General features: G+C 42.4%; 1 protein-coding gene across 2 annotated transcripts; it reads left to right on the plus strand.

The window, feature by feature from the left end:
• Window positions 1-9064: 9064 nt before the first annotated feature.
• LOC110499062 (ADP-ribosylation factor 1) lies at window positions 9065-15230 on the plus strand. Of its 2 annotated transcripts, none has more exons than XM_021575938.2 (5): window positions 9065-9187; window positions 12638-12790; window positions 12914-13024; window positions 13158-13282; window positions 13517-15230. In XM_021575938.2, the coding sequence occupies exons 2-5, from the start codon at window positions 12643-12645 to the stop codon at window positions 13676-13678; spliced, it is 546 nt and encodes a 181-aa protein (XP_021431613.1). In that variant the 5' UTR covers window positions 9065-9187; window positions 12638-12642; the 3' UTR covers window positions 13679-15230. The 2 variants fall into 2 exon arrangements, with proteins under 2 accessions (XP_021431613.1, XP_021431615.1); XM_021575940.2 differs by lacking the exon at window positions 9065-9187 and adding an exon at window positions 9337-9606.
• The last annotated feature ends 5387 nt before the right edge of the window (window positions 15231-20617 follow it).

Below are 20617 nucleotides of genomic sequence, written 5' to 3' on the forward strand. Positions count from 1 at the left end.
TATTATAACAGTAAAACTGCTAGACTCAAGACAGTACTGAGCCTAGAGTAGTACAGTAACAGTAGTGTGTTTCTGGGGTTCGGGGACAGAAGTTCTCATAACTCTCACATATGGCCTGTCAGCAGAATGCTGGTTGGTTACACTTGGAACACAGCACACACACACAAACATACACAGAAACCCACACACATTCACAGAACACACATTCACAGAACAGACAAGTCCAACTGGACAAAGTACTCTGTCTCTACTAATACAAAGACAACTTCTCATAGAATTTTACCCAAAGAAATATTGGGGATTGGAAATGATGCAGTCAACTACTTAATGGAAGCTACAATAATTACATTAATGGAACTGCAATATTACCCACGAAAAAAAAAAAAAGAGTACTTCTCACAGAAAAGGAGCAGCTGTTTTGTCTTTCCAGTAGGTTGGATTACTACCTATTTTTTTATTGTCATTAAAACCTATAACGACACAAGACGAGACCCAAATGCAGACACGGGAGGCAGATGGTTCGAGTCTCTGATATTTATTAATAGACAAGGGGCAGGTCGAGGACAGGCAGAAGTTTGTAAACCAGGTCAGAGTCAGATGGCTACAGGACGGCAGGCAGGCTCGAGGTCAGGGAAGGCAGAAAAGGTTGGAACCGGGAGGACTAGAAAACAGGGACTAGAAAAACAGGATTACGGAAAAACACACTGGTAGACTTGACGTGACAAGACGAACTGGCAACAGACAAACAGGCATCTCCAAACTCTGCTGCTGCTGATGGTTATTAGCAGGGCCGCAACTTTCACTGTCCCCCCCCAGTTTTATCATTGGAATGTAATACAAAACAAGGCAATGAAGTGCTTTTGCTTGACAATCACTGGCTGACAAAATTTAATGACAGGTATAGCTCTAGTTAAAGGTTTAATTTATATTAGGGCTAGGGAGGGTGTGTTGGTGTTGGTCAACAATGAAGATAACATGAAGTGGACATTGTAGATGGGCCATTATTTTACCTTAGGGGTACAGAGGGCTTAGATGTCAAGGTTCTCACACAGTAAGATTCTAGATTTGAAGGTTGAGGGTTTTAGCTGAATGCCTAACTTTACACGGAATGGGAACTTTACAGTGGTGCATGTACAAGAATCAGGATTACTTTCTGAAAATTCCTACAACTTTGCACTGGAACCACACATAATAGTGAACAAATATGAAAATGGAGAACTTTACAAGTTGTACTTTGGGATAGGGTTTATTTGTTTTCCAAAACAGACGAACTAAGACACATTGGAAACCCGTAAACCTATGAAACATAGTTTAGATACGGTACCTGTGGTTAAGTTAGTTCAAGTGGTTCATTTCAGTTATGAGAGTACACAGACACAGATAACAAGGGGTCACAACAAGCCATAAAATAACTACAGAGGTAGGTTTTTATACTCTTATGTAGGTGTCATAACCAGCCATAAAATAGTGCAATATAAAGCACAACAGGTCTAAATATGTGTCATGACAGTGTTATGACCATATTATAAAAGGTTATGTCAGCTGTTATGACATGCTATGACCGTGTTATGATACTGGGTGTTAAGTAAAGTGTTACTGAATTTTCTTTCACCGGTCAAAACTATGAAATAACACATATGGAATCATGTAGTAACTGAAAAAGTGTTAAACAAATCAAAATATATTTTATATTTGAGATTCTTCAAAGTAGCCACCCTTGATGACAGCTTTGCACATTCTTGGCATTCTCTCAACCAGCTTCACCTGGAATGCTTTTCCAACAGTCTTGAAGGAGTTCCCACACATGCTGAGCACTTGTTGGCAGCTTTTCCTTCACTCTGCGGTCCGACTCATACCAAACCATCTCAATTTTGTTGAGTTCGGGGGATTCTGGAGGCCAGGTCATCTGATGCACCACTCCACCGCTCTCATTCTTGGTAAAATAGCCCTTAAACAGCCTGTAGGTGTGTTGGGTCATTGTCCTGTTGAAAAACAAATGATAGTCCCACTAAGCCAAAACCAGATGGGATGGCGTATCGCTGCAGAATACTGTGGTAGCCATGCTGGTTAAGTGTGCCTTGAATTCTAAATAAATCACAGACAGTGTCACCAGCAAAGCACCCCCACACCATTAACACCTCCTCCTCCATGCTTCACAGTGGGAAATACACATGCGGAGATCATCCGTTCACCCACATCACGTCAAACAAAGACATCGCGGTTGGAACTAAAAATCTCCAATTTGGACTCCAGACCAAAGGACAAATTTCAACTGGTCTAATTGCTCGTGTTTCTTGGCCCAAGCAAGTCTCTTCTTATTGGTGTCCTTTAGTAGTGGTTTCTTTGCAGCAATTCGACCATGAAGGTCTGTTTCACAGTCTCCACTGAACAGTTCATGTTGAGATGAGTCTGTTACTTGAAGTCTGTGAAGCATTTATTTGGGGTGCAATTTCTGAGGCTGGTAACTTTAATGAACTTATCATCTGCAGCAGAGGTAACTCTGGGTCTTCCTTTCCTGTGGCGGTCCTCATGAGAGCCAGTTTCATCATAGCGCTTGTGACTGAAATTTTCCGTGTTGACTGACCTTCATGTCTTCAAGAAATTATGGACTGTCGTTTCTCTTTGCTTATTTGAACTGTTCTTGCCATAATATGGACTTGGTCCTTTACCAAATAGGGCTATCTTCTGTATACCATCCATACCTTGTCACAACACAACTGACTGGCTCAAACACATTAAGAAAATGCATTCCACAAATTTACTTTTAACAAGGCACACCTGTTAATTGATATGCATTCCAGGTGACTACCTCATGAATCTGGTTGAGAGAATGCCAAGAGTGTACAAAGCTGTCATCAAGGCAAAGGGTGGCTATTTGAAGAATCTCAAATATAAAATATATTTTGATTTGTTTAACACTTTTTGGGGGGTTTCTACATGATTCCATAAGTGTTATTTTATACTTTTGATGTCTTTACTACTATTCTACAATGTAGAAAATAGCAAAAATAAATTAAAACCCTTGAATGAGTAGGTGTCCAAACTTTTGACTGGTACTGTATGTATGCATGCATGCATGTATGTATGTACAGTGGGGCAAAAAAATATTTAGTCAGCCACAAATTGTGCAAGTTCTCCCACTTAAAAAGATGAGAGGCCTGTAATTTTCATCATAGGTACACTTCAACTACGACAGACAAAATGAGAGATAAAAATCCAGAAAATCACATTGTAGGATTTTTTATGATTTTATTTGCAAATTATGGTGGAAAAATAAGTATTTGGTCACCGACAAACAAGCAAGATTTCTGGCTCTCACAGACCTGTAGCTTCTTCTTTAAGAGGCTCCTCTGTCCTCCACTCGTTACCTGTATTAATGCACCTGTTTGAACTTGTTATCAGTATAAAAGACACCTGTCCACATCCTCAAACAGTCACACTCCAAACTCCACTATGGCCAAGACCAAAGAGCTGTCAAAGGACACCAGAAACAAAATTGTAGACCTGCACCAGGCTGGGAAGGCTGAATCTGCAATAGGTAAGCAGCTTGGTTTGAAGAAATCAACTAGCAATTATTAGGAAATGGAAGACATACAAGACCACTGATAATCTCCCTCGATCTGGGGCTCCGAGCAAGATCTCACCCCGTGGGATCAAAATGATCACAAGAACGGTGAGCAAAAATCCCTGAACCACATGGGGGGACCTAGTTAATGACCTGCAGAGAGCTGGGACCAAAGTAACAAAGCCTACAATCAGTAACACACTACGCCACCAGGGACTCAAATCCTGCAGTGCCAGACATGTCCCCCTGCTTAAGCCAGTACATGTCCGGGCCCGTCTGAAGTTTGCTAGAGAGCATTTGGATGATCCAGAAGAAGATTGGGAGAATGTCATATGGTCAGATGAAACCCAAATATAATTTTTTGGTAAAAACTCATGACAATGATCCCGAACACACCGCAACGAAGGAGTGGCTCCGTAAGAAGCATGTCAAGGTCCTGGAGTGACCTAGCCAGTCTCCAGATCTCAACCCCATAGAACATCTTTGGAGGCAGTTGAAAGTCTGTGTTGCCCAGCAACAGCCCCAAAACATCACTGCTCTAGAGGAGATCTGCATGGAGGAATGGGCCAAAAAACCAGCAACAGTGTGTGAAAACCCTGTGAAGACTTACAGAAAACGTTTGACGTCTGTCATTGCCAACAAAGGGTATATAACAAAGTATTGAGATAAACTTTTGTTATTGACCAAATACTTATTTTCCACCATAATTTGCAAATAAATTCATAAAAAATCTTACAATGTGATTTTCTGGATTTTTTTTGCTCATTTTGTCTGTCATAGTTGAAGTGTACCTATGATGAAAATTACAGGCCTCTCATCTTTTTAAGTGGGAGAACTTGCACAATTGGTGGCTGACTAAATACTTTTTTGCCCCACTGTATATGTGTGGTACCTGTTAGATATTGGGGGCTTCCTGGGATATGCTTTTGTATGTTATTGCTGTAAGAGCGAGTTAGCTAGCATGCTAAATTGTAATGGTCGCATTAGCTCCCTGCTCATTCACAGTTATTTCCATGCTAACAGACAAATCATGAATCTACAGCCTTCAACATACTGTCCTGCCCATCTAATTTGCTTCCTTGTGTGTATCGTCAAGTAATTACATTTATTGTATTTTGTACTATTTTTGTCATTGTTATGTTTGATGACAAAATACCCAATCAGATATTGATGAGTGATGAATCATGAATCTACCACCAGGCTTTGCCCTTCTATCCTGCCCCCCACCACCAGGCTTTGCCTTTCTATCCTGCCCCCCCACCACCAGGCTTTGCCCAGGCATCCTGTCTCCAAATCACTAAGAAGTTCTATTAAAACGGTCCATATACAGTGCCTTGCGAAAGTATTCGGCCCCCTTGAACTTTGCGACCTTTTGCCACATTTCAGGCTTCAAACATAAAGATATAAAACTGTATTTTTTTGTGAAGAATCAACAACAAGTGGGACACAATCATGAAGTGGAACGACATTTATTGGATATTTCAAACTTTTTTAACAAATCAAAAACTGAAAAATTGGGCGTGCAAAATTATTCAGCCCCTTAAGTTAATACTTTGTAGCGCCACCTTTTGCTGCGATTACAGCTGTAAGTCGCTTGGGGTATGTCTCTATCAGTTTTGCACATCGAGAGACTGACATTTTTTCCCATTCCTCCTTGCAAAACAGCTCGAGCTCAGTGAGGTTGGATGGAGAGCATTTGTGAACAGCAGTTTTCAGTTCTTTCCACAGATTCTCAATTGGATTCAGGTCTGGACTTTGACTTGGCCATTCTAACACCTGGATATGTTTATTTTTGAACCATTCCATTGTAGATTTTGCTTTATGTTTTGGATCATTGTCTTGTTGGAAGACAAATCTCCGTCCCAGTCTCAGGTCTTTTGCAGACTCCATCAGGTTTTCTTCCAGAATGGTCCTGTATTTGGCTCCATCCATCTTCCCATCAATTTTACCATCTTCCCTGTCCCTGCTGAAGAAAAGCAGGCCCAAACCATGATGCTGCCACCACCATGTTTGACAGTGGGGATGGTGTGTTCAGGGTGATGAGCTGTGTTGCTTTTACGCCAAACATAACGTTTTGCATTGTTGCCAAAAAGTTCAATTTTGGTTTCATCTGACCAGAGCACCTTCTTCCACATGTTTGGTGTGTCTCCCAGGTGGCTTGTGGCAAACTTTAAACAACACTTTTTATGGATATCTTTAAGAAATGGCTTTCTTCTTGCCACTCTTCCATAAAGGCCAGATTTGTGCAATATACGACTGATTGTTGTCCTATGGACAGAGTCTCCCACCTCAGCTGTAGATCTCTGCAGTTCATCCAGAGTGATCATGGGCCTCTTGGCTGCATCTCTGATCAGTCTTCTCCTTGTATGAGCTGAAAGTTTAGAGGGACGGCCAGGTCTTGGTAGATTTGCAGTGGTCCGATACTCCTTCCATTTCAATATTATCGCTTGCACAGTGCTCCTTGGGATTTTTAAAGCTTGGGAAATCTTTTTGTATCCAAATCCGGCTTTAAACTTCTTCACAACAGTATCTCGGACCTTCCTGGTGTGTTCCTTGTTCTTCATGATGCTCTCTGCGCTTTTAACGGACCTCTGAGACTATCACAGTGCAGGTGCATTTATACGGAGACTTGATTACACACAGGTGGATTGTATTTATCATCATTAGTCATTTAGGTCAACATTGGATCATTCAGAGATCCTCACTGAACTTCTGGAGAGAGTTTGCTGCACTGAAAGTAAAGGGGCTGAATAGTTTTGCACGCCCAATTTTTCAGGTTTTGATTTGTTAAAAAAGTTTGAAATATCCAATAAATGTCGTTCCACTTCATGATTGTGTCCCACTTGTTGTTGATTCTTCACAAAAAAATACAGTTTTATATCTTTATGTTCGAAGCCTGAAATGTGGCAAAAGGTCGCAAAGTTCAAGGGGGCCGAATACTTTTGCAAGGCACTGTAATTGTGCACAGTTGTAAAGGTGCGACAGTCAGGAGGTTGAAAAGGTTTAGCAGACAGCCCAGTACAGTCGTGGCAAAAAGTTGAGAATGACACAAATATAAATTTTCACAAAGTGCTGCCTGAGTTTGTGTGATGGCAATTTGCATATACTCCAGAATATTATGAAGAGTGATCAGATGAATTGCAATTAATTGCAAAGTCCATGCAAATGAACTGAATCCCCCAAACATATTTCCACTGCATTTCAGCCCTGTCACAAAAGGACTGTTTGTTGACAAGGGCGAGGCTGACAAGGCTGGAGATCACTCTATCATGCTGATTGAGTTTTTTTTTTATTTTTTAATTTTACCCCTTTTTCTCCCCAATTTCGTGGTATCCAATTGTTGTACTATCTTGTCTCATCGCTACAACTCCCGTATGGGCTCGGGAGAGACGAAGGTTGAAAGTCATGCGTCCTCCGATACACAACCCAACCAAGCCTAACCCTGCTTCTTAACACAGCACGCATCCAACCCGGAAACACCGTTGCACCTGGCCACCTTGGTTAGCGCACACTGCGCCCAGCCCGCCACAGGAGTCGCTGGTGCGTGATGAGACAAGGACACCCCTACCGACCAAGCCCTCCCTAACAAGGGCGACGCTAGGCCAATTGTGCGTCGCCCCACGGACCTCCCGGTCGCGGCCGGTTACGACAGAGCCTGGGCGCGAACCCAGGGACTCTGATGGCACAGCTGGCGCTGCAGTACAGCGCCCTTTACCACTGCGCCACCCGGGAGGCCCTGCTGATTGAGTTTGAATAAAAGACTGGAAGCTTCAAAAGGAGGGCGGTGCTTGGAATCATTGTTCTTCCTCTGTCAACGATGGTTACCTGCAAGGAAACACATGCCATCATCATTGCTTTGCACAAAACGGGCTTCACAGGCAAGGATATTGCTGCCGGTAAGATTGCACCTAAATCAACCATTTATCGGATCATCAAGAACTTCAAGGAGAGTGTTTCAATTGTTGTGAAGAAGGCTTCAGGGCGCCCAAGAAAGTCCAGCAAGCGTCAGAAGTGTCTCCTAAAGTTGATTCAGCTGCGGGATCAGGGCACCACCAGTACAGAGCTTGCTCAGGAATGGCAGCAGGAAGGTGTGAGTGCAACGTGTGAGTGCAACGTGTGGTCAATCTTCAAGAGGCGGGTGGACAAACAAAAAAAACACTAATTCTGACAAACTCCAAGCATTGATTATGCAAGAATCTGCTGCCATCAGTGGCCCAGAAGTTAATTGACAGCATGCCAGGGCGGATTGCAGAGGTCTTAAAAAATAAGGGTCAACACTGCAAATATTGACTCTTTGCTTCATGTAACTTCATGTAATTGTCAATAAAAGCCTTTGACACTTATGAAATGCTTGTAATTATACTTCAGTATTCCATAGTAACTTCTGACAAAAATATCTAAAGACACTGAAGCTGCAAACTTTGTGGAAATTAATATTTGTGTCATTCTCAAAACTTTTGGCCACGACTGTACATCACTGCGACCGAGCTGCCTGCCATCCAGGACCTCTATATAAAAGGAAGGCCCGGAAAATCATTAAAGACTCCAACCACCAAAGCCATAGACTGTTCTCTCTGCTTCCGCATGGCAAGTGGTACCGCTCCATCAAGTCTGACACCAACAGGCTCCTTAACAGCTTCTATCCCCATGCCATAAGACTGCTAAATAACGAACTACATTATACATGTAACCATTTTGGTAGCGATCTGAGTTGACCCTTATATTTTATTCTTATTTTTGCACTGTCTCGATGCACACTCACAGGACCTTACACACTGACATACACTGACACTCCAACACACAAAACACTCACTCCATAATTTGCTCACACACACATAATATGCACATACATTTATACTGACTCTATACACACACACACCCACCCACTCACATACAATCATCATATACGCTGCTACTACTCTGTTTATCATATACTGATGCCTAGTCACCTTATCCCTATACATATCTACCTCCTTTCTTTAAAAACAGAATGCAAAGGTGTAATGAAGTAAGATCACATTGGTTACAGATCCATAGACCTTTTCTCTGACAGATGTTTTGCCTATAATATGTCTATAGCTACTCATAACGATAGATGGTCTGTGTCCCTCAACAATTCTGCCTTTTACCTGTGTGATGTAAGCATGGTGCATACCACTCATGTTTTGAAGACACTCAATCATGTTTGTAATAATTCATCACGAGTCCACTAACATCTGTTATTTTGAGTTGGAATACTTCAGAAAAGTTCAGAAAAGTTTGGGAAAGAAGACACCCTGATATATGGATAGTCAGTGCACAATGAGTTGAATGACAGAAGATTCTACTACTTACTGCATTGAACCGAATCTATTATCTGCCACTGCACACCTTGCATTGACAATGAGAATCAAAAGTAGTTGGCTAAAATGTGTAGCTAGTTTCACTTCCTTGTCTACAAATCCTTTCGGCCCCGTGATTGGATAACATGGTATAACAGGAGGGGTCTTTAAATACAATGGGTGATATGATTGGATAAGATTAATAGTAGGAATTGCCCACACACCGGTGTCTCATGAGTTGCGCAAAACGCCATTTTGGAGTGACTGAAAGAGACGAAAGATCGAGAAGCCGTGTTCTAAGGTGAATATATCATACATACATAACAGCGTACATGACGTTATGTTAACATACAATAATGTATATGTTAGAGTTAACTAAAATCGGACAAAAATGTCCCGTTTCCGCTTGCTCCAATGACGTCATCATTTCCTCTACATCTGACGCGTCATTAGCTAGCTACATAGGCTATTGCTAAGTTAACTAACATTGCCTCGTCCTTCAGGCCATTTGCTGACCATAGTTTTGGCATACGATTAGTACCAAATATGTGTAAAACGACACGTTCGGTAAACGTATGAAATACCTGAGATCCTCAGTTTGTTGTGTTATGGTTGTCTGTTAACTAGCACCCGCCCATGCTGGCTAGCTAGCTAAGCTTCTTCGTTTAGCTTTATCTAGCTAGGATAACAATGTCGGCCGTCCAGTTCACTGTCTACCAGGTACGATTGTTGCGAATTAAATGTTTATATTTTAATCACAGTTGTATGTTGCTTTCAACATCTGATGGGAAGCATTCAGGCTTAGCTAAGCGGGAGGCCTTCCTCGGCCAGTACTAATCGTGCTCTGTTTGGATAGCATGGCTAACGTAGGTGCATTCATAATTGCATAGAGTATTGAAGCTAGGACGGAGGAGCAATCACAACTTGGCAAAATAATTACTACATTATGGTGATGATTATTGTCCCAGAACTCCAGCTTTCGAGCTCATACCCCTGATAGGCTCAAAGCAGCTTGCAGTGGCGTGTCAGCTGACATCAATTGTACTGCAGGTTGTATGCAGCGATGAAGGAAACTCGGGACATTTTCGACTTGGAAAGTCGTTGTAGCCAGAGGTCGGAGTTTTCCAGTTGGAAAGTATCAGCCGATAGGAAGCTCCACGAATAAAAGCGTACGCAAATTTTATCTCGTAGGTTCCGAATTGTGTTAAACAAGGCAGTAGTTTATGCCATGTGCACTAAACGTGGGTGGTGCAATAATTTCGTGGGCCACACTGATTTTTTTTTCTGGACTGATTTGTTAGTCAAAAGCAATTTGCGGGGCTGATAAAGTGCAGTTATTTTAAAATGTATAGGTTCATTATAATTTCTACGTACTTTGTCTAGTTTTAGAAGTTCAGGAGTGGCCTGGAGTTTTTTTTTTTTACCCCCCAACCCCTTTATTTATATATATATATATATATATATATAAGTACAATACCAGTCAAAGGTTTAGACACGTACTCATTCCATGGTTTTTCTTTATTTGTACTTTTTTTTTTTTTTTACATTGTAGAATAATAGTGAAGACATCAAAACCATGAAATCAAATCAATAAAATGTCTTTATAAAGCCCTTCTTACATCAGCTGATGTCACAAAGTGCTATACAGAAACTCAGCCTAAAATAAAACGTGTGGAATCATGTAGTAACCAACAAAGTGTTAAACAAATCAAAACAAATTGTATATTCTTCAAAGTAGCCACCCTTTGCCAGGGTAGGCCGTCATTGTAAATAAGAATTTGTTCTAAACTGACTTGCCTAGTTACATAAAATAAAATAAATAATCATTTGAGGTAGTCACCGGGAATATATTTCAATTAAAAGGTGTGCCTTGTTAAAAGTTAATTTGTGGAATTCCTTTCCTTAATGTATTTCAGCCAATCAGTTGTGTTGTGACAAGGTAGGGGTAGTATACAGAAGATAGCCCTATTTGGTAAAAGACCAAGTCTATTATGGCAAGAACAGCTCAAATAAGCAAAGAGAAATGACAGTCCATCATTACTTTAAAACATGAAGGTAAGTCAATCTGGAACATGTATAGAACTTTGAAAGTTTCTTCAAGTGCAGTCGCAAAAACCATCAAGCACTATGATGAAACTGGCTCGCATGAAAGGAATACCCAGAGTTACCTCTGCTGCAGACGATAAGATCATCAGTTTACTACACCTAAGAAATTGCAGCCCAAATAAATTCTTCAGACTTCAAGTAACAGACTCATCTCAACATGAACTATTCAGAGGAGACTGAGCGACTCAGGCCTTCATGGTAGAATTGCTGCAAAGAAACCACTACTAAATGACACCAATAAGAAGAAGAGACTTACTTGGGCCAAGAAAAGCGAGCAATGGACATTAGACCGGTGGAAATCTGTCCAAATTTGAGATTTTTGGTTCCAACCGCAGTGAGTAGGTGAACGGATGATCTCCGCATGGGTGGTTCCCACCGTTAAGCATGAAGAGGTGTGGGGGTGCTTTGCTGGTGACACTGTCAGTGGTTTATTTAGAATTCAAGGCACACTTAACCAGCATGGCTACCACAGCATTCTGCAGCAAAACACCATCCCATCTGGTTTCAACTTAGTCCCACTATCATTTGTTTTTCAACAGGACAATGACCCAAAACACATCTAGGCTGTGTAAGGGCTATTTGAACAAGAAGGAGAGTGATGGAGTGCTGCATCAGAACCTGGCCTCCACAATCACTCGACCTCAACACAATTGAGATGGTTTGGAATGAGTCGGACCGCAAAGTGAAGGAAACGCAGCCAACGAGTCCTCAGGATATGTGGGAACTCCTTCAAGACTGTTGGAAAAGCCTTCCTCATGAAGCTGGTTAAGAGAATGCCAAGAGTGTGCAAAGCTGTCATCAAGGCAAAGGGTGGCTACTTTGAAGAATCTCAAATGTATAATATATTTTGATTTAACACTTTTTTGGTTACTACATGATTCCATATGTGTTATATTTTATTATGTCTTCACTCTTATTCTACAATGTAGAAAATAGTAAAATAAAGAAAACCCCTTTTAATGAGTAGGTGTGTCCAAACTTTTGACTGGTACTGTATGTAGACACCCCTTAAAATGAATGGATTTGGCTATTTCAGCCACACCTGTTGCTGACAGGTGTATAAAATCGAGCACACCACAATGCAATCTCCATAGACAAACATTGGCAGTAGAATGACCTTACTGAAGAGCTCAGTGACTTTCAACATGGCACCATCATAGGATACCACCTTTGAGCTGCCACGGTCAACTGTAAGTGCTGTTGTTGTGAAGTGGAAACCTCTAGGAGCAACAACTGCTCAGCCGCAAAGTGGTAGGCCACACAAGCTCACAGAACGGGATCACCGAGTGCTCTGAACCTTATTTACGTTGAGCTTCCTATTGGTCGATTCTGGTGGGGAAACTCATCTTTCTGCAATGAGTTTCCAAATCGGAAATGTCTACGTTTCGACTAGTCAGTGAAAGCAGCATTAGCTCTGACATGCTAAATGAACTGAATGCATGCACAGTCATACAGCTAACTAAAGCTGTAGGCTACATAACAGGCTGTTGGGTTTGGGGAATATGTTGGTGGTTGGGAGTTCATTTCTGCAGACTTATCTGCCCCCTTGAATTTACATAGCTAATACCATTCTGTTAGAAATGTAAACATGTACCATTACTGATTACCTCAGTTCACCTTGCATTCCTCTTTCTCCTCACATAAGTTACCATGGGGAATATGTTTGGAAGCCTGTTCAAGGGCCTATTTGGCAAGAAGGAGATGAGGATTCTCATGGTTGGACTCGATGCTGCCGGAAAAACAACCATCCTGTACAAACTCAAACTAGGAGAGATTGTCACCACCATTCCTACAATTGGTAAGGACAATTTTCCTTGAATGCATTAGCCTATCACCAAAAGTCATTCCACTGCCAGATTAGGCTGCGTATGAAATATGTGCCTCACTAATGCCTCTGTAACATTCTGTGTTCTTTGTCCAGGTTTTAATGTTGAAACGGTAGAATACAAGAACATCAGCTTCACAGTGTGGGACGTTGGCGGTCAAGACAAAATCAGGCCGTTATGGCGCCACTACTTCCAGAACACTCAAGGTAAGATCCAATGGCGCTTTGAAGAGCGCTGGCAACGGTGGTCCATAGATAGCTCCACCATTACGAGAGCAAGGCTTGCTCGTCGGAGAACCCGTGTCACATTCTCAATATCTAACTGTGTGCCTCTTTGCAGGGCTTATCTTTGTGGTGGACAGCAACGACAGGGAGCGAGTGAACGAGGCGAGGGAGGAGTTGCAGAGAATGCTTGCAGAGGATGAGCTGAGAGATGCCGTGCTGCTCGTTTTTGCAAACAAACAGGTGAGCTTGTTTACTTTGTGCGAAGGAGGGTGTTCATATCTGAATTCTGACTGCCTTACCTCCTTCTAGTGCTCTTTGCTCCTGCTAAACATTATGTGGGTGGACGGTGCTCATTGATCATGCACACGTAACATTATTTGCATTGCCAACCCCTTGCGCTATCACTGGGCTTGAGTAGGATATCGTAATTGCAAAGTGTGTTAGAGGATAAATCTTTTGAACCCCCTTTCTCAGGACCTTCCCAATGCAATGAATGCTGCGGAGATCACAGACAAGCTGGGGCTCCACGCTCTCCGCCAGCGCAGCTGGTACATCCAAGCCACCTGTGCTACTAGTGGGGACGGCCTCTACGAGGGCCTCGACTGGCTCTCCAACCAGCTCAAGAACCAGAAATGATCCATTCCACCATTGTTTTCCCCTTCTTTCTGTCTGACAAGATGGCAGCACCGGTTCCAAGCCCCTGGCCCCTCGGAACTCCTCCCTCCACAGTCTTTCTCCAAAAACCTCATCCTCCATCTCTTTTTCTGTATCAATCCTTACTCCTGGGGCTCTAGCCTGTGCTGCTTGTGTGTGTGTGTGTACTGTGTGTTTGCAGTCGAGGGTGTGAAGGCGTCTCTGTGTCTGTTAGCTGGGATTGGGAGTAACCCTGTCGTGCCTTTAACACACCTCCGGTGGAAATGGTGGTCTGGCTCCTCAAGCGCCACCCCACCACATCCCGCCCAAGCCAACTCTGTCTTGCACGACCCCCTCTCCCCCATGCCAAGCATGGTTTTTACAAGGCAAAGAAAGAGCAAGAGTGCAAACGGTTCTCCTCTCCCTCCTTGGTAGATATTTAACTTTATTTGTCCCACCAGTGTTGTGACTGAATAATAGGCCTTGCATTTTAACGTGTTTTGTTTTGAAACCTTACCTAGCCCCCACCTGTGATAAAAAAACATTGTGACCTGTATCAGGTTGAAACAAATCAAAAAGTTCTCCTTCCACTCTTGGTCGTTCTTTGCATCATTTGAAAACCATGCTTTTCTTTTTATATTATTATATTACCAACATCTCTTAGCAATGGTTCTCTAGCGAACACTACCTTTTTCCCAGCAAGAGAGGGAGAGACCATGAAGCACAAACCAACAACCATAGGGAAATATTCTCCCTCTAAGGTTAAAATTCGTTCTGAATTTAAAAACGGTAAATGTTACATGACTTCCTTTTGGTCATTTTTGAATTGTGAAAACTTGACACATTTTGACAATGTATTGACTGAATTTAAAGCAAATCTGTTCCTGCATTTTCAATTTGTCACCTATTTATTCAACTGAGCATTTCAATACATGGTTGTTTTCATAGGCTGCATTGGGCTGGTCGACTGTTGACATTCAGAAGCTTCAAACTTTATTCCTTGAAATGTTCCATGTCCGTTGTCTCTAGTTCTAGCATTTCTGTTTGTTCAACTGCTGAACCAAATGCAATTGAGCAGTATGACAAATCTTGTATATTAAACGTAGTGTACCCTCAAGGGTGTAAACGCTCTACATTTTGTGTTCTACCTGGAAATGTTCAAGAGATTATTATTCTTGTCTCAGAGGTTGGCTGTACCCAGCTTCTCGCTAATTTTGTCGATGTGATGAAGGAAAAGCACCAAATATGCTAGGGCTAGGCTAATGAAGAAAATAAGCCTAGCTCAAGGGTCTGAGTGCTAACATTGGCTACATTTAGCAACTTTGTGCTTCATACTTGAGTTACTAAGACCAACAGGTACCAGTACCTTCATTCCAAGAGCTGTAAGAATGACTACAGAGGGCATGGGCCGGGGGGAAAACCGCCCTCTTAAATTGTGTGACTGGAGGTTATGCTGGCACTTCTGTTAAGAATGATTGTAAATCTGTAAGTTTTCCCCTACAACTGTTTCTGTGGGGTTTTCCTGAACACATTAAATGATATGATTTGATCTGAACATCTTGTGTTGACAATGAGATTATTTGTGTGACAGTGGGAAGAGTAGAATTTAGCTTTAAAGAAAAAATGTATAGATCCCACAAAGCATTTACCAACTGCAACGTATCTTTTTTGGTGCAGTCCGGACCGGACTTGATTTCAACATCCACAGACATTTTTGGCCCAAACATAGACGTCTATAATTGGTTCAGATTTGGTCTGGACCGGACCAAATCTGAACCAATCATAGACATCTGTTTCACAAGTTTGGACAGTACATTACAATGCAGTACAGTAGAGTATAGTACAATACAGTAGAGTACAGTAAAGCTATTGTACCCTACTTTACTGACTTAAACTACTGTACTTTACTGAATAAAGCTCTGCTGTACTATTCTCTACTGTAGTAAACTGCCGCACTATAATAAACAATAAGCCCAGAGGCAGAGTGGTATATGGCCAATAGACCACGGCTAAAGGCTGTTCTTATGCGCAACGCAGAGTGCCTGGACACGGCCCTTAGCTGTGGTATATTGGCCATACACTGCTCAAAAAAATAAAGGGAACACTTAAACAACACAATGTAACTCCAAGTCAATCACGCTTCTGTGAAATCAAACTGTCCACTTAGGAAGCAACACTGATTGAAAATAAATTTCACATGCTGTTGTGCAAATGGAATAGACAACAGGTGGAAATAATAGGCAATTAGCAAGACACCCCCAATAAAGGAGTGGTTCTGCAGGTGGTGACCACAGACCACTTTTCAGTTCCTATGCTTCCTGGCTGATGTTTTGGTCACTTTTGAACGCTGGCGGTGCTTTCACTCTAGTGGTAGCATGAGACGGAGTCTACAACCCACACAAGTGGCTCAGGTAGTGCAGCTCATCCAGGATGGCACATCAATGCGAGCTGTGGCAAGAAGGTTTGCTGTGTCTGTCAGCGTAGTGTCCAGAGCATGGAGGCGCTACCAGGAGACAAGCCAGTACAGAGGTAGCCTGACTGCCATTAGGTACCGAGATGAGATCCTCAGACCCCTTGTGAGACCATATGCTGGTGCGGTTGGCCCTGGGTTCCTCCTAATGCAAGACAATGCTAGACCTCATGTGGCTGGAGTGTGTCAGCAGTTCCTGCAAGAGGAAGGCATTGATGCTATGGACTGGCCCGCCCGTTCCCCAGACCTGAATCCAATTGAGCACATCTGGGACATCATGTCTCGCTCCATCCACCAATGCCACATTGCACCACAGACTGTCCAGGAGTTGGCGGATGCTTTAGTCCAGGTCTGGGAGGAGATCCCTCAGGAGACCATCCGCCACCTCATCAGGAGCATGCCCAGGCGTTGTAGGGAGGTCATACAGGCACACGGAGGCCACACACACTACTGAGCCTCATTTTGACTTGTTTTAAGGACATTACATCAAACTTGGATCAGCCTGTAGTGCGGTTTTCCACTTTAATTTTGAGTGTGACTCCAAATCCAGACCTCCATGGGTTGATAAATTTGATTTCCATTGATAATTTTTGTGTGATTTTGTTGTCAGCACGTAAAGAAAAAAGTATTTAATAAGAATATTTAATTCATTCAGATCTAGGATGTGTTATTTTAGTGTTCCCTTTATTTTTTTGAGCAGTGTATATCACAAACCCCAGAGGTGCTTTATTGCTATTATAAACTGGTTACCAACGTAATTTAAGCAGTACAAATAAATTATTTGTCATGCCAATCACCATTCAGGCCTTGAACCACCCCGTTTATAATGTGATGTTCAACTAGTGAAACAGCCGAGATGTCTATGATTAGTTCAGATTTGGATCTGATCCGTACCGACCAAATTTGTACGTGTTCAGGGCCGGAGCTCAAGTGTTTCTTTTTCATTGACATGTTGGTCACTCAGCAAATGCTCTTATCTAGAGCGACTTAGTCGGTGCATCCATATAAAGATCGATAAACAACCCCTTATCATAGTCATAGCAAGAAGAAAAATATATGTAATCGTTACTGAGAATGTTATTGTAGTTGAAGCGAATTGTTGTTTTATTCTGTCAGTTGGAATACTTTGACCATCTTCGCTCCCCGTTTTAAAGCTTTTGACATAAGTGCGTGTCACAGATGGGACCAATGATACAGTTGAAATCAAAAGTTTACATACACTTAGGTTGGAGTCATTAAAACTTGTTTTCAACCACTCCACAAATTTCTTGTTAACAAACTATACTTTTGTCAAGTCGTTTAGGACATCTACTTTGTGCATGACACAAGTCATTTTTCCAACAATTGTTTACAGACAGATTATTTCACTTATAATACACTGTATCACAATTCCAGTGGGTCAGAAGTTTACATACACTAAGTTAACTGTGCCTTTACACAGCTTGGAGAATTCCAGAAAATGTTCATGGCTTTAGAAGCTTCTGACATCATTTGAGTCAATTGGAGGTGTACTTGTGGATGTATTTCAAGGCCTACCTTCAAACTCAGTGCCTCTTTGCTTGACATCATGGGATAATCAAAAGAAATCAGCCAAGACCTCAGAAACAAATTGTAGACCTCCATAAGACTGGTTCATCCTTGGGAGCAATTTCCAAACGCCTGAAGGTACCACATTCATCTGTACAAAATAGTACGCAAGTATAAACACCATGAGCTGTCATACCGCTCAGGAAGAAGACACGTTCTGTCTCCTAGAGATGAATGTACTTAGGTTCGAAAAGTGCAAATCAATCCCAGAACAACAGCAAAGGACCTTGTGAAGATGCTGTAGGAAACAGGTACAAAAGTATTTATAGCCACAGTGAAACGAGTCCTATATCAACATGACCTGAAAGGCCGCTCAGCAAGGAAGAAGCCACTGCTCCAAAAGCCAGACTACGGTTTGCAACTGCACATGGGGACAAAGATTGTACTTTTTGGAGAAATGTCCTCTGGTCGGATGAAATATAAATAGAACTGTTTGGCCATAATGACCATCGTTATGTTTGGAGGAAAAAGGGGGAGGCTTGCAAGCCGAATAACACCATCCCAATCATGAAGCACGGGGGTGGCAGCATCATGTTGTGAGGGTGCTTTGCTGCAGGAGGGACTGGTGCACCTCACAAAATAGATGGCATCATGAGGTAGGGAAATTACGTGGATAAATTGAAGCAACATCTCAAGACATCTGTCAGGAAGTTAAAGCTTGGTCGCAAATGGGCCTTCCAAATGGACAATAACCCCAAGCATAATACCAAAGTTGTGGAAAAATGTCTTAAGGACAACAAAGTCAAGATATTGGAGTGGCCATCACAAAGCCTGACCTCAATCCCATAGATAATTTGTGGGCAGAACTGAAAAAGCGTGTGCGAGCAAGGAGGCCTACAAACCTGATTCCGTTACACCAGCTCTGCCAGGAGGAATGGACCAAAATTCACCCAACTTGTGGGAAGCCTGTGGAATGCTTCCCGAAACGTTTGACACAAGTTAAACAATTTAAAGGCAATGCGACCAAATAGTAATTGTAATATATCATTCTCTCTAGTATTATTATTCTGTATAGTAGTATTATTCTGACATTTCACATTCTTAAAATAAAGTGGTGATCCTAACTGACCTAAAACAGGGAATTTTTACTTGGATTAAATGTCAGGAATTGTGAAAAACTGAGTTTAAACGTATTTGGCTAAGGTGTATGTAAACTTCCGACTTCAACTGTATATGAGAGGGCCATTGATCCTGATACAGAACTCGCTCTCTTTGGCTGCTCTCTTTGGCTGCTCAGAGGCTGTTCTAAGATAGACCTATGAGGAACAACAGGCTCTGATGTTTGGAATGGTGGCTGCAAAAAACAAATTGCCTCAGAACGGAAGTCACCCACCCCCTCCCTGTGCAGTAGATGGCTAGCAGAAATTATTAACACCATTATCTTGGAAAATATTTGTTTTTTTAGGACCAACTCCTCCAGTAGATTTCTCAAGGTTTGGGGTCTGTTTCTGGACCGTCTGGACAGAGACTGACTGTGAAAACGGACTAGGAACACTTACTGTTGTTGTAGCTGTCATTGTTGCTCTACTTCATTTCATATGTCTGGCAGCTGTGTTCTTTTCTTTTTTTTGTGCTTTTGTTTTGTACTAAATTGCAAAAGAAAATAATTTAAAATAAATATATATATATATTTTTAAGTGGTCAGATGACGCAGTTGCTATGCTACAGGACTGTTTTGCTTGCACAGACTGAAATATGTTCTGGGATTCTTCCAATGGCAATGAAGTACACCACATCAGTCACTGGCTTCATCAATAAGTGCATCGATGACGTCGTCCCCACAGGGACCGTATGTACATACCCCAACCAGAAGCCATGGATTACGGGCAACATCCGCACTGTGCTAAAGGGTAAAGGGTAGAGCAGACTCTTCTTCACCTTATTCCGGATGCTTATAAGAAATCCTGTTATGCCCTCAGACGAACCATCAAACAGGCAAAGTGTCAATACAGGACTAAGACTGAATCGTACTACACCGGCTCTGACACTCCCCGGAAGTGGCAGGGCTTGCAAACAATTACAGACAACAAAGGTAATCACAGCCAAGGGCTGCCCAGAGACACAAGCCTACCAGATGAGCTAAATTACCTTTATGCTCGCTTCGAGGCAAGCAACACTGAATCAGCTGTCCCGGATGACTTTGTGATCACACTCTCCATTGCCGATGTGTGTAAGACCTTTAAACAGGTCAACATTCACAAGGTCGCAGGGCCAGACGGATTACCAGGACGTGTACTCCGAGCATGTGCTGACCAACTTGCAAGTGTCTTCACTGACATTTTCAACCTGTCCCTGGCTGAGTCTGTAATACCACCATAGTTCCTGTGCCCAAGAACACTAAGGTAACCTGCCTAAATGACTACCGACCCGTAGCACTCACGTCTGTAGCCATGAAATGCTTTGAAAGGCTGGTCATGGCTCACATCAACAACATTATCCCAGACACCCTAGACCCACTCCAATTTAAATAACGCCCCAAAAGATCCACAGATGATGCAATCTCTATTGCACTCCACACTGCCCTTTCCCACCTGGACAAAAGGAACTCCTATGTGAGAATGCTATTCATTGATTACAGCTCAGCTTTTAACACCATAGTGCCCTCAAAGCTCATCACTAAGCTAAGGACCCTGGGACTAAACACCTCCCTCTGCAACTGGATCCTGGACTTCCTGATGGGCCGCCCCCAGGTGGTAAGGGTAGGTAATAACACATCTGCCACACTGATCCTCAACACAGAGTTCCCTCAGGGGTGCGTGCTCAGTCCCCTCCTGTACTCCCTGTTCACACATGACACATGGCCAGGCACAACTCCAACACCATCATTAAGTTTGCTGATGACACAACGGTTGTGGGCCTGATCACCGACAACAATGAGACAGCCT

This window comes from Oncorhynchus mykiss, chromosome 20 (genome assembly GCF_013265735.2).
Source record: "Oncorhynchus mykiss isolate Arlee chromosome 20, USDA_OmykA_1.1, whole genome shotgun sequence".
Taxonomy (NCBI): domain Eukaryota; kingdom Metazoa; phylum Chordata; class Actinopteri; order Salmoniformes; family Salmonidae; genus Oncorhynchus; species Oncorhynchus mykiss.